The sequence below is a fragment of the Otolemur garnettii genome, unplaced genomic scaffold (genome assembly GCF_000181295.1).
Source record: "Otolemur garnettii isolate 467f Iridium unplaced genomic scaffold, OtoGar3 scaffold00055, whole genome shotgun sequence".
Classification (NCBI taxonomy): Eukaryota; Metazoa; Chordata; class Mammalia; order Primates; family Galagidae; genus Otolemur; species Otolemur garnettii.
The window spans coordinates 2,345,767-2,358,730 of record NW_003852450.1 but is presented as its reverse complement, the minus strand read 5'-3'; the positions used below and the strand labels follow the sequence as shown (position 1 = coordinate 2,358,730).

The window sequence follows — 12,964 nt, the reverse complement described above, 5'->3', positions numbered from 1 at the left end:
TGAGACCTCATCTCTACAAAAAATAGAAAACCTGGCCAGGCATAGTGGCATGTGTCTGTAGTCCCAGCTACTTGGGAGGCTGAGGCAGGAGGATAACTTGAGCTCTGGAGTTTGAGGTTGTAGTGAGCCTTGATGATGCAATTGTACTCTAGTTTAAGCAGCAGAGCAAGACCTTGTCTCAACAAAACAAAACAAAAGTAAACAATTAAAAGTAAAAATAAAATAAAATCGCATAAAAAATAAATAAAATCTCATTCAGTAAAAGTATCCTTGGATTTATGAGAGGCAGGGTGACACAGGAAATGAACCTAAGTCTTTACCTGGATCTACTCTGAAGAGTCTATAATGATCATTTCCCCCAACCTGGACTCTGCCATATATTTATTTAAAATACTCATGCTTTAAGGAGTCAAAATTGATCATTCTGCAGGATATGGGAGGTAGACACACTTTTGAAAACTGGCTGTCTATTGTGGTTGTTTTTCCTGCCATTGTGCAGAGGCTTTAGCTTAGAAAGTGGGAGCTTGATCCTCTTTCTCCTCCCTCATTCTTGCCTGCAGCCTTGTGGGGTAAGTGCCACCCTAGGGCTCCTTACATGCCCTTAAGTTGTATTTAAATGGTTCTTTCCCATTGATTTCCATGAATCATTAGGCAAAAGAACAATCTGTGGTGCTCTCTCTCCTAGCAGCTTCCAGAACCACCTTCTCCTTGGTCCCCTCCAGTAGCAATGTGGATGTTAACTTTGAGGATGTTACAAGTGTCTCTAGTAAGTGCCAGGTCTCTCTTTTGTTTTTGGTAGAGAACTCCTATTTAGGCTTCAAGCCTCAGATCTAATGTCACTTTCACTGAAGAGCCTTCCCATCCCTTTCAGCACTGCGCTGACACTGAGGGAGATTCTGCCTCACCTCCAGGTTGCCACAGGCTCTATCCTGCTGTTAGTGCGAGGGGTCTTAGTTTGTTTTCTATTGCTTGTAACAGAAGTTCTGAAACAGGATAATTTATAAAGAAAAGAAATTTCTTTCTTTCTTTCTTTTCTTTTTTTGAGACAGAGTCTTACTATGTCACCCTTGGTAGAGTGCCGTGGCGTCACAGCTCACAGCAACCTCAAACTCTTGAGCATAAGTGATTCTCTTGCCTCAGCCTCCCAAGTAGCTGGGACTACAGGTGCCTGCCACGACGCCTGGCTATTTTTTGTTGCAGTTGTTATTGTTGTTTAGCTGGCCCTGGCTGGGTTCAAACCTGCTAGCCTAGGTGTATGTGGCCGGCGCCCTACCCACTGATCCACAGGTGCTACCCAAGAAATTTATTTCTTATAGCTATGGAGGCTGAGAAATCCAAGACTGAAAGGCCACATATGGTGAGGGCCTTGTTGTTGGGGACTCTCTGAAGAGTCCTGGGGCAGCTCAAAACATCACTTGGCAAGGGGACTAATGGTGCTAGCTCTTATCTTCTTATAAAGCCTCCAGGCTCACTTCCATGATATCCCATTAATCCATTAACCCATTAGTCCACAAATCCATGAATGGATTATCCCATTCATTAGGCTATAGCCCTCAGGATCCAATCACCACTTAAAGCACCCAGCTCTCAATACTGCCACACTGAAGATTAAATTGGAGGGAACAAATATTCAAACTATAGCAGCACTCATGCCCCAATGCTGCAATTACCTGTGTGCAGGTCTATCTCCAATGAGTCATGAAGGTATAAGGTCTGTGTCCAAATCCATTTTTTAATAGCTCTATTGACATACAATTTACATACCAAAGAGCTCACCTGTTTAAAGTGTACAATTCTGTGGTTTTTAATATACACATAGAGTTGTGAAATCATTATTATAATCTAATTTTTGTTACCCTCCCACAGAAATATACTCCTTAGCAGTGACTCCCATCCCTCCCATCCACCCTACCCCTAAATCTCAAGCCTGGGCAACCACTGGTCTTTATTCTGTCTCTATAAATTTGTGTTTTCTGAACATTTTATATAAATATTATCACAGTCACGTATTTTTTCATATAGCCTATTCTTACATTCAGTAGGTGCCTAGAAAGTGTTCCGCGAATGAATGAATGAATGAGTGAGAAAATGCATTGAAGTGTGGTACAGGGGAAAGAGCACTGGGCTAACGGCCAGAACACCTGCACTCTCGTTCTGTCATTTATTTCTGCAACCTAGGGAAAACTGTTTGGCCTTTCTGACTCTTCGCTGTCTAATCTCAAAGGAGGGATAATGCTATCTGTCCTCCCTATCTCAAAAGTTTGTCGTGAGTGTTGATGAGAAAACTCACTCGAAAGTATTTTGTGTATCTAAGCATGATGTATAGAGGTAGGAATAATTTATATCTGTGTTTAGTCCTGTTCCTTGAAATGCCTGTAAAAATAAATCACTTGTTACATCCATTCCTCGTCCCTGCTCCTGAAATGACTACAGTTAACTCAGGGAAGAGGGCTAGCAAAATGCCCAGGTCTCCCCTAATCTATTACCACATTAGTTTCCCAGTCAAAGGGGGAGATAAAGATCTGTTTTATCTTAAACACAATTCGTTAGAAGAAAGAAAGATGATGTAACTTTTTCTTATCTTTTCACTGTCAGGAAATTCTCATTTATAATGCTTATTATTTCCCTCCTACAGGGCATTTGCATCAATCAGAGAAGGAGAAATTCAGGTTTAAGGGTAAACTTTTTATTGCCTCTCCCAGAAGTGGAGAAGGGACTCTTCTCCATCATGGTTTAGTCTCTTTCTCTCTCTAGGGGTTTAGAGGAATGAGAGTGTGGAATGCAAGTAGATTTATTTCCCAAATGTCAAGTTCGGGTTCTGCAGAGAGATATACAGGACTGAAGTGGCATGAGATTATCAAAATAAAATGCCTAAATCCAATAAAGAGTACTTTGAGCCGAGTGCAGTGGCTTATGACTATAATCCTAGCACTCTGGGAGGCCAGAGTGGGTGGATTGCTTGAGCTCAGGAGTCTGAGACCAGCTTGAGCAAGAGCGAGACCCCATCTCTACTAAAATAGAAAAACTAGCCATGCATTGTGGCAAACACCTGTAGTCCCAGCTACTTGGGAGGCTAAGGCAAGAGGATCATTGAGCCCAAGAGTTTGAGGTAGCTGTGAGCTGAGATGCCACGGCACTCAACCCCAGGGCAACAGAATGAGACTCTGTCTAAAAAAAAGAGTATTTTGAAAAAAATGTGAAGTTTATTTTTAGATGACTTTTCTCCCACCCAATATTTTTGTTAAGGAACCTCTTCCTAGTTCTATCCTTCATAGAGATTAGAAGAGCCTCAGATGTTAGTCTGGTCTAGGTGGAGTTTGGATAAAAATACATGGACCTGGACAAAAGGACAAGCCCCACTTCATCCCACCTCTCAAAGTCTGAGACTTGGGGCTCCTCTAAAGGTGGGCCAGCAGTCCACATCTCACCCACCTGTTCCCACCTGGCAGCCTTTAGGCATTACCTTCCAACCGGCCTTCTTGTTTTTTTCACTCCCCTAGCCATTTCATCAGTCCATGGCCTCCTTCTCCAATAAGGGTCACCTTCTTATCTTTCTGTGTTCCTAGTCCAGTTCTTTCCCCATGTCATGCCTTTCCTCTAGCCCAGGGGGTGCTTAACCTCTTAGCACCACTGACATCTTGGGTCACGTAATATTTTGAGATGAGGGGCTGTCCTGTGCACTGTAGGATGTTGGTGACATTCCTTCCTGAACATTCCACTAGATGCCAATAGCACCTCCCACTTATGACAACCAAAATGCCTCTAGACATTGCTCAACACCCTCTGAGGGCAAAGTCAGCCCACTGAGAACCCCTTTTCTAATCCTCCCTCCCTTCACTTGGAGCTCTCATTCATTAAGCATTTACTCTGTGGGAGACACTGGGCTCAGTCTTTGGTTTTAGGCAGATGCTTCTCAATTTAATGTGCGCAAGAATCTCCTTGGCAGTTTCTTAAAATGCACATTCTAGTTCTGTAGCTTTGGGGAAGGGCTTAACTTTGTTCTACATTTCCAGCAAGGTCCCAGATTCATGCTGGTTCATGGGTCATACTTGGTGAAAGCAAAGCTGTATGACATTCTGTCCTCACGGTCCTGCCTGGACCCTATTTTATAGGCTCAATCACATTTTGCACCTAGGCCTGCCAGCCTCCAAAGTGGTTCTCATAACCAGAATCTCAGTGGGTATTGGCCCACAGTCTCTGAGTTCTCTGCTTGCCCTCCCTTTTTAGGTAATGCTGCTATGATAAACTCATCTCAGACTGGGACCCAGGCACGTCTTTGCCTGGACTACCCCCTTTAGATTACTCCTTCCCCAGACAGTGAGCTGCTCATGATCCCAGGTGTATCCTGGAGGCAGCCAAGGTGTATCCATGACCTCATGCCTCTGTTCTAGCCTGCCCTGAGAACAGCTCATCCTGCTGCCCTCCTGCCTGTCAGTAGGCAGTCATCTAGGATTGCAGCTGCCCTGGGGGCTCACTTTCCCTCTCGGCTTCCTGTCTTAGCTGTCTAGTCTCTCCAGCCCTTGCCTGCCTCCTCCTTGTCTATTGTGCCTTCTTTTCTTTCTTATCACTACCTCTTGCCATCTTCTTCCCATAGTAGTTAGGTATTATATTAATAATTACTATAAGAATTATATACTATATATTATTATTATAGTATTGCCCTAGAATAGAACTTGAAGAAGGAGAAAAAAGTGTGCTGTGGGCCCAGGCCTAGTGAGAGAGGATACCTGAGAAAGGTGAGGTCTAGGAGGACAGGTCTTCTCAAGGAGACCACAAGGACACACCTGCAGGGTCCTCTCCATGGTGACTCAGCTCTTGGGAATTTATAGGCTCAACTTGGAAATTTCCAAGTTCTGTGAAATCCTGTAGTTCTGTAGGGGCTGGAATAGCATCTCCCGCTTGATTCAAACTGGCCAAAGAGAAGAGTCCCTGTGGGGTGGAATTTTTTGACTGTTGATAAAAAGGGAAAGCCCAAGCCAGTCGGGGAGTGCAGCCATTTGGAATTCTTCTATGCTGTAAGCTCCTGGCTGGTGAATAAAGCCCTTCCTCTTATAAATGTGGTGTTTGGGTGCTCTTTCTGTCTGTTGGGCCTCATCTTCCTGCAAGACTAGGACCAGAGAGTAAGAGATAGGCCCTCCAGGAACAAAGGACTCATGCTGGTGGCAGCTACAGGGGAGCAGGCTGCTGGCTAGGAATTGCATACAAGTATTTTGCTTGGTTAGGAAAACAGACAACACTGATTGTGTGATGGAGGTAAGGCAAGAAAGTAAAAGCAGAACTAAAAGAATCTGTCCTAGCCGCTCTGTGTAGGCCTTAGCCAAGCCGTAGGCGTTTCTGCTGTCTGCGTGTTTCTCCCCTGACATACGCGGGGCCTAGATTGTAACCTAGTAACTTCCTTGGGTTTCTGTTGCCTTTAGGGCAGGTGGTCCGACCGGTCTCAAGGACAAGGGCGAATCTGACCTTCCCCCTTGAGCCCGGGACCTTGAGGATGATGTCACGTCTCTCTGTTTTATGACCCTCACGTGCACTCCCACCCTGAAAGGTGGATAAAAGAGAGGCAAGAGATTGAGTCGGGGGGCTCGGTTTTGGGAAACACGCTGGTGTTCCGAGTACCCCCGGCCGAATAAACCCGCTTCCTCTAATCAACTGGTGCCTGAAGTCTTCTGTCTGTGTCGGTTTCCTGCTACAGAGGGACCAGGTCCTGGTGCCCGAGGGATTGGGAAGGGTCTGCCAAGGGCCTATTATACCCAGCGTCCTTGTTCTTCCTCTGAGCTGGAGAAAGCTGCCCTGCCCCTCTTGGCACATTCCTACTCTCATTTCTCTTGCCTGGACCCAGGTTGGAGCTAACTCTTAGAATGTTTGTGTGGGGGGAAGTGGGTGTAATTTAGAGCAGGGAACAGCCAACTCTCTCTGTCAAGGACCAAAGAATATGCATTTTAGCCTCTGTGGGCCATACGGTCTCTGCATTGTAGCATGAAAGCAGGCAGAGACTATATATAAACAAATGGGCTACGCTGTGACCCATTAACACTTTATTTAGGACTCTGATATCTCAGTTTTGTATAATTTTCACATGTGGTCACGGATCTTGTTCTTCTTTTGATTCTCCATCCCCCAATCATTTAGACATGTCAAACCTATTCTTAGGTCACAGGGCTAAGCTATACTCTTAGCTTACCAATGGCAAGCTGGGCTGGTCCGTGGCCTGTAGTTTTCCAATTCCTGATTCAGAGTCCAGCGTGTCTCAAAATGTGTTCCTCGGGAATATGGGGCAATACTTACGGGATATGCTAAATAGAATTAAACCTATTCCCCTGCTCCCCACTGGATTTCTCAATGTCTTTACTCTTCTGTGTGTTTCCAGGAGCGGCCAGGACATGCCAGACTTCTCTAATCCACCTGACTAGGAACACATTTATTTCAGGGAGTGTCTTGTAAGACAAGCACTCCTCAAGACTACATTCTGTGGGATGTGCTTTGGGAAATCCTGTTGCAGCTGATGCCTCCTTTGACACATCTGGAAACTGATGCCCAAGCTCCTTGCTAGCTGGAGATCTGGTCAGAGCTCCTGACTGCACTGGTACTCCTGAGACACCACACCGCCTGTGTCCTCTGGGTGGTTCCCGGCAGAGCCACACAGGCCAAGGATGGCCCACTGGGGCATCAGGCTTCTCAGATTTCTGGGCTCATTCATTCCTATTCCAGAACCTAAGGAGAAACATATTTAGGTTGAGTAATTGTAAGCCTATGGACTGTGGGTGGCTGCATGTCAGGAAACATTCCGAAAATTCCTAGCCTTGATGGATGAAAGGAGACGTACTTACAGGTTATCTTTAGCCTCTGGGGTACTGTCCCATTACTAACAAAGCATAATTATTAAGTTATTTTCACGGCCAGGTGCCTGAGGTACTAGGCACAGTAATAATGAATTTACATGTGTGTAGAGTTCACCAAGCGCTCCTGTGTTATTTTTGCCTCTGTTCTTTACACCTGCCCTCTGAGGGATGTGGAACAAATTTAAAAAAGAATTTTTTTACAGATGTAAATGCTGTGGCTGGGGGAAGCTAGGAGACTTCCCTCTGGCTACAAAGCCAGTGGCAGAGTCTGAAGTCAGACCCAGGTCTCATCTCACCTCAGGGGCTGCTTTCCCCATTTCCCTATTTCTCAAAGTGAAGGGTGACTAGGCAATGAAGTAATTCTCTAGGAAAGCATGACCAATTTCCCTTTCTCCACCTCCCTCTTCTTCCTCTGCCCCTCCCCCCAGCCCCCATATATACTTACAAATCTCCACAAAGCCTTGCTCGCTTGCACACCTTTGCTTTTGAAAAGAACTTCCACAGCTGGGACAGGAACTTTCCACTTACAGTTATACCCCTGAGCGGTGAATGGTGAGAGAGTTGCCTGCCCAACTTTCCCCTTCTATAAAAAGAACTAGCCACCTCCAGAGAGCAGCCCTCAATTATCACTTATAGGACCTGAGGTGAGCCATGGGGGATTCTTTTTTTATTTTTTAATTTATTTCCTTTTAGAGATAGTGTCTCACTATGTTGTCTAGGGTGGACTTGGACGTGAACTCCTGGGCTCACGTGATCCTTCTGTCTCAACTCCTGGAGTAGCTAGGACTACATATAGGTGCACACCACCATGTCAGCCATGGGGGACGCTTGAGTACTTTGCTTTGAAGCACTAGACTGCTGCCTTATTTGGGAATGGGAGTTGAGGGTGGTGGCAGAAGTCAACTTTTCGAGCATTTATGTAAAGACAAGACATGATTGTGGATAACGAGCTGCTTTCTCTCATCAAGAAGAATTGAGGCTGGATTAGAGGAAGGCCAGAAGTATTATGAGACTCAGAGGTAAAATTTCAAGAGAAGCTGTAAGGCCTATGGAATTTGCAAGAACAGGATGAGAAGATTTTTTTTTTCTGAGTTTAAAAGATTTTGAGAAGATTTTTGAGGCTGAAGCACAGACCCTTGTGATGGAGGATAGTGGGCACTGGCCCTGGGCACCACGTTCCTAGCCCCAGTGTTGGCAGACAGGTCTCCTGGGGTCTTTCTGTCCAGTCTAAGGGTGGGAGACATTTTCTTCAAGTGTGAGACTGGTGTCTGGAATAGCAAAGGGTCTTAAATGGTTGTGGAAGTAAGTAAGAAGGAAAGAGAGGAAGCCAGAAAGGGAAGGAAAGAGGAAAGAAGGTAGGCAGGCAAGGGGCAAAGGCCAAAGGGCAAAGGGCAAAGGCGGCACTGGGAAGACATTCTCTGCATAGAGTTGTGATAAATAGATACGCATGTCAGATTCCTTCAGCCTGGAGGCTCCTCACACAGTTATCCCAACTGACACTTTAGAGGAAGGTTTTAAGAGTGATTCACCTGTAAATCTGATTTCATCCTTCTTATTCAGTTATTTAAAAAGTGAATTCTTAGAGTCAAGCGTGAGTCAGTCAGTTGAGGTGGCAGAGTGAGCGTGTGGACCCTGGCCTGCCCCCGTGCCCCTCCCAGGGGACCAGGATTAGCTCCTGGATCCCTGGTGATGAGGAGTCAAGGATGGCTGCATCCTGAAAGGGACAAAAAGACCTGCCTGAGTGTGTCTGGTGATGTGGGGACAAGCACACATCTAGTCAAGCTCTCCATCCTCCTGAGCGTGGGCTTCCCTCACTGTCCTTTGGCACATTAGAACCCCCTATTCTTCCCTTTTCTCGGTCATGCTGACCAGCATGTTAGAGGCTGGAGAGGGCTGTAGTAGGGAGGGAAGGAGGCACAGGGCTTGTGGGTGGGCTGGGGGTGGGGAGAAGGTGGGCAGAGAGAAGGCTAGACCAGCAGGCATGAGGTTGAGGGGTGGAAAGACCCCTGTTTTACTCTGATGCACCTTAGCAAGTCCTCAAGTTTGCAATACTCTAGGCTGGGGACCTACCCTAGTCTAAGGGTTTTCCCGCTGAGTGCCCCTGAGGTTGGCCCAGGCAGATTCAAGGAGAGCTGTTATGGAGTCAGAGGGGCCCCTGGTCAGAGCCTGTCTCAGGGGATGCCTCCTCTGTCCCAGCAGACTCTCCTGTTCTCCCCTGCTGGTGATGGGCCCTCGGATGCCTACAGCTGCTCTCCCTTGCCTGAGTCTGATCCTGCTTCTCTGGAGCCAACTGCCGGGAGCCCAGGGCCAAGAGTTCCGATTTGGGTCTTGCCGAGTGAAAGGGGTTGCTCTCCAGGAACTGTGGAAGGCCTTCTGGGCCGTGAAGGACACTGTGGTAAATAAAGAGTTGTTCTAGATCCAGCTGCTGCGGTTCTCGTGGAGGAAGGATAATATTTTATGCTTATGGAGTCCTTTGCAGCTTGCTAATCAGTTTCCTATACCATGACGCTGTGAGGTCAGAAGGCACCACAAGCTCAGTTTTTATATGAGGAAACTGAGGCTCAGAAAGAGCCTCTAGAAACATAAACAGAGCCCCAGGGAAATGAAGAAGAGAGCTTGATTCACCCAGGCTTCATCCTTTGGCTCTAGATCCAAGAACCAGAACAAGTGGCCAGGCTGCAGAGGAGGCTCTGAGGGCCAGAGGCAGCTCTAGGGCAGCCTGTCCCGCAACACACACCTCCTCACCATGTGAAGGCAAACTCCTGCCCCTAAGGGTTCTCAAACCAAACCAGACAGGCCTATGTCCTCCTGTCTCGGATGGCTCAAGGGGTCAAAAACCGATCTCATCAAGTCGGGCTCAGGCTCTAAGAACTGCTGGAGATCTTCCATTTGCCCCGGGGAAGTCAAGCTCAGTGGTTGTCCATGGCTGAAACCCTGCAACCCCTCCCCAGGGGCCAGCTCAATACGGCCCCCCTTCTCGGTCCTCCTTTAGTTCCTCTGGCTTCTGAGATCTCAGAGACTGGGTAGCTTTAGGAGTCTAGGGACGCGGCACACCCTTGTAGGGCTGGTTTCTGTTTGACTGTGAACCTGGAGACATCTTTTCTTTCTTTCCCACAGCAAGCTCAGGATAACGTCACCAGCGTCCGGCTGCTACGGCGGGAGGTTCTGCAGGACATCTCGGTAATCAGACCTGGGGAAGGACCACTCTGTGGGTCTGGTCTGCTGTGGTTGGGGTGGGAGGCTGTCTTAGGGGAGGCTGGTAGAATCCCTTCACCTCTGCCTTGAATTGATCTTACCGGCTGTGCAGTGAGCCAGAGAAGTCAGTGTCTGTTTAGGTTTATCACTACGTGATGTGTACGTGTTTGTGTGTGCACATCTGTGTGTGTGTATGTCTTTGTGTGTGTGGTGTTTGGGGAATGGGTGTGGATTGAGGCTTGTAAACATCTTTCTCCATTTAACCAGTTAGTTGGCACCCATTTTTATTTCTCTTTTGCTTGTGTGGACCCGAAGGGCATCTATTCAGGTTCCCCCCTCCCATTTCCATCCTTTTCTCTCTCCCTTGCTACCTTCTCATCGTCCGTGCAGTGAGTGAGTGAGCACAGAACTGAGCTCTGATCCTGGAAGGTGCCAAGCTCCAGGGAGGATGGACTGCAATGGCTGTGTTCTAGAATGTTCATTTCTCTTCATTCCTTCTCCTTGCAGTCATTTTCCAGCCAACTCTCAACTACCAAGTCCATGTTTAAGAGTATCTCAGGGTCTCTCACCTGCCCCATAGCTATTAGAAAAGCTGAGGGATATTCAGCAGTCCTGGGAGCTAGGCCTGTGTCTGCCACTGGCTGGCTGTGTGACATTGGCAGGTCTCTTCTCTCTCTGGTCCTGTGTCTTGCCTGTAAAACAGAGGTGCTACTCTACGTGCCCTGGAAGGGGCCTTCGGATCCAGGGTTCTTCTTGTCTCCCAGAAGATCCCTGCCTCTATCATGCTTGTCTTGGCTTGGGTGGCATGTGGCTGTTCCTCCAGGGGGCTGGGTGGGCAGGGGCCTAAGTCCCAGAGTGACCCAGACCCTCCACAGGATGCTGAGAGCTGTCATCTCATCCATGCCCTGCTGAAGTTCTACTTGAATACTGTTTTCAAAAACTACCACAAAAAGATAGTTGAATTCAGGACAATGAAGTCATTCTCAGCTGTGAAGTCATTCTCCACTCTGGCCAACAGCTTTCTTGTCATCAAGTCACAACTGCAGCCCAGTGTGAGTAGAAGGCAGCTGGGCCGAGGAGCCGTGGGAAATGGTGTGTGTTGAGAATACGCCCCTCCCTTATCTGTTCCTGGCTTTATTCACAACAGGGAGTCATGGCTCTCATGGAAAAGAGCATGGACTCTGGGCACTGATAGTTCTGGGTTCAAGTTTGGGCCTACTTCTAGGCAGTTAGGTGACCTTGGCAAGGTCCTCACTCAACCCCTCTAAACTTCAGTTTTGTTTTCTGTAAAATGGGATGATCACTCCTGCCTGGCCCCCTGACACAGGGAGGGAGTTTGGCACTGGCCACCTCGACCTCAGGGATGTGGGACTCAGCCATGTCTTCCCAGGACTTAGAGTCCCTCTGTCATCTCCAGGAGGAGTTGGGGGGGAAGCTTGCCTCTGCTCCGAACTAATACTTGACACAACTTTTCTTCCACTGTTAACCATCAGGAAAATGAGATGTCTTCCATCAGGGAGAGTGCACACAGGCGGTTTCTGCTGGTCCAGAGAGCATTCAAGCAGGTAAGACCCATCTAGAAGAAGTAGACTAGCCCAAACTATCACATGAGGGTGCCTCCGAAACCCAACGCAGAAGTTAATGCAGGGGACTCCACTGGGCTTGCCCCAAAGCCACCTGACTTAGCAGGAACACAGATATATTTGCATCAATCACTATATACTTTGTATAAGCATCACAAATGATCTTTTTTTCTGTCTGTTTTCCAGTTAAAATGCTATTTTGTTTCCCTACAAGGTGATTTCACCATAAAGGACTTTGCTTGTGAGAGTGTGTTATATGTACTTGAGCTGGGCAATTAATTGAGGTCAGAAGTGAGGGAGAAAGAGAGGAGACACTCCTCCCCCACCCCCTACACAGCTGCAGTATCCTCCTTAATGGGCAAATGGTCTAGCTCGTGGGAAAAAATATGGGAAATTATAGTACTTTTTCGCAAAGTAAGACAAAGAAAACCCAAATTTCACCCTCAGGCCCCCTCCAAATAGAGATGATTTTGATCACTTTTTTGAAGAACAGATACATTAGCCTATAAATAAATGGTGAAGAGCAAAAACATCCAAGAGAAAGGGGGCACCTGGGCCCATTTCTTCATGGGACTCAGGTGGTGGACCACATCCACCCCATGCCAGAGGCTACGGTTCTTGTTGTTGGGGCACCATATGCTTTCTCCGTGCTCCTTACCCATTGCTACTCACTGGCCAATTTGTCCTCACACTTGAAGCAGATACATATAAGCAGATATGCATATATATGTGGGATAAGTGATGGGGAGGTAATTTCTTTAAGGCCATCCCTAAGGTGACCAAGTCTATGATCTGGAGTCAGTTCTGTTTTAGCCATGGCGGGTTGGAGGGAAAACTATTCTTAAAGCCAGCGTGGGCAGCCTTCAACTTTCCTTTCCTTTTAGTTGGACATAGAAGCAGCCCTGACCAAAGCCTTTGGGGAAGTAGACATTCTCCTGTCCTGGATGGAGAAATTCTACCAGCCCTGATGTCTAGACCAGCGTCTCCATCTCTTCTGTTCCCCAAGCCATTTCAAATGGGTGTTCCTTCCTGCGCTGTTCCCTGGGTACTCTGACCTGTAGACCCAGGCTTTTTATCAAAGACAGTATTTCAGCAGCCTCCACAACAGTCATGGAAGGCACCTTTGGATGCTGTGAGTAGTTTACAATGTGGATTCCTGTATTTATTACAACTCTATTTAATTATTGTCAGTGTTTCAACTGAAGTTCTATTTATTTGTGAGACTATAAGTTCCATGAAGGGAGCAGAAAATAGTGCCCCAAGCTTCTATTTTATCTCTTTGATCCGTGCCACAGTAGCAGGCAGTAGATGGGTACTAAGTAAATATTTAATAAAGTGTTTTTTTTTTTT

At 47.0% G+C, this 12,964-nt stretch overlaps 1 protein-coding gene across 1 annotated transcript; it reads left to right on the top strand.

Moving 5' to 3' along the window:
- Positions 1-9,072: 9,072 nt before the first annotated feature.
- Positions 9,073-12,582, top strand: IL24 (interleukin 24). Its single transcript, XM_003792321.2, has 5 exons — positions 9,073-9,231; positions 9,954-10,016; positions 10,907-11,083; positions 11,525-11,596; positions 12,499-12,582. The coding sequence occupies exons 1-5, from the start codon at positions 9,073-9,075 to the stop codon at positions 12,580-12,582; spliced, it is 555 nt and encodes a 184-aa protein (XP_003792369.2).
- The last annotated feature ends 382 nt before the right edge of the window (positions 12,583-12,964 follow it).

Coding starts and splice junctions, on each gene's coding strand:
- IL24 (XM_003792321.2), top strand. CDS start 9,073: ATGCCTACAGCTGCTCTCCCTTGCCTGAGTCTGATCCTGCTTCTCTGG. Junction 9,232..9,953: donor GGGCCGTGAAGGACACTGTG/GTAAATAAAGAG, acceptor TCTTTCCCACAG/CAAGCTCAGGATAACGTCAC. Junction 11,084..11,524: donor AGTCACAACTGCAGCCCAGT/GTGAGTAGAAGG, acceptor GTTAACCATCAG/GAAAATGAGATGTCTTCCAT.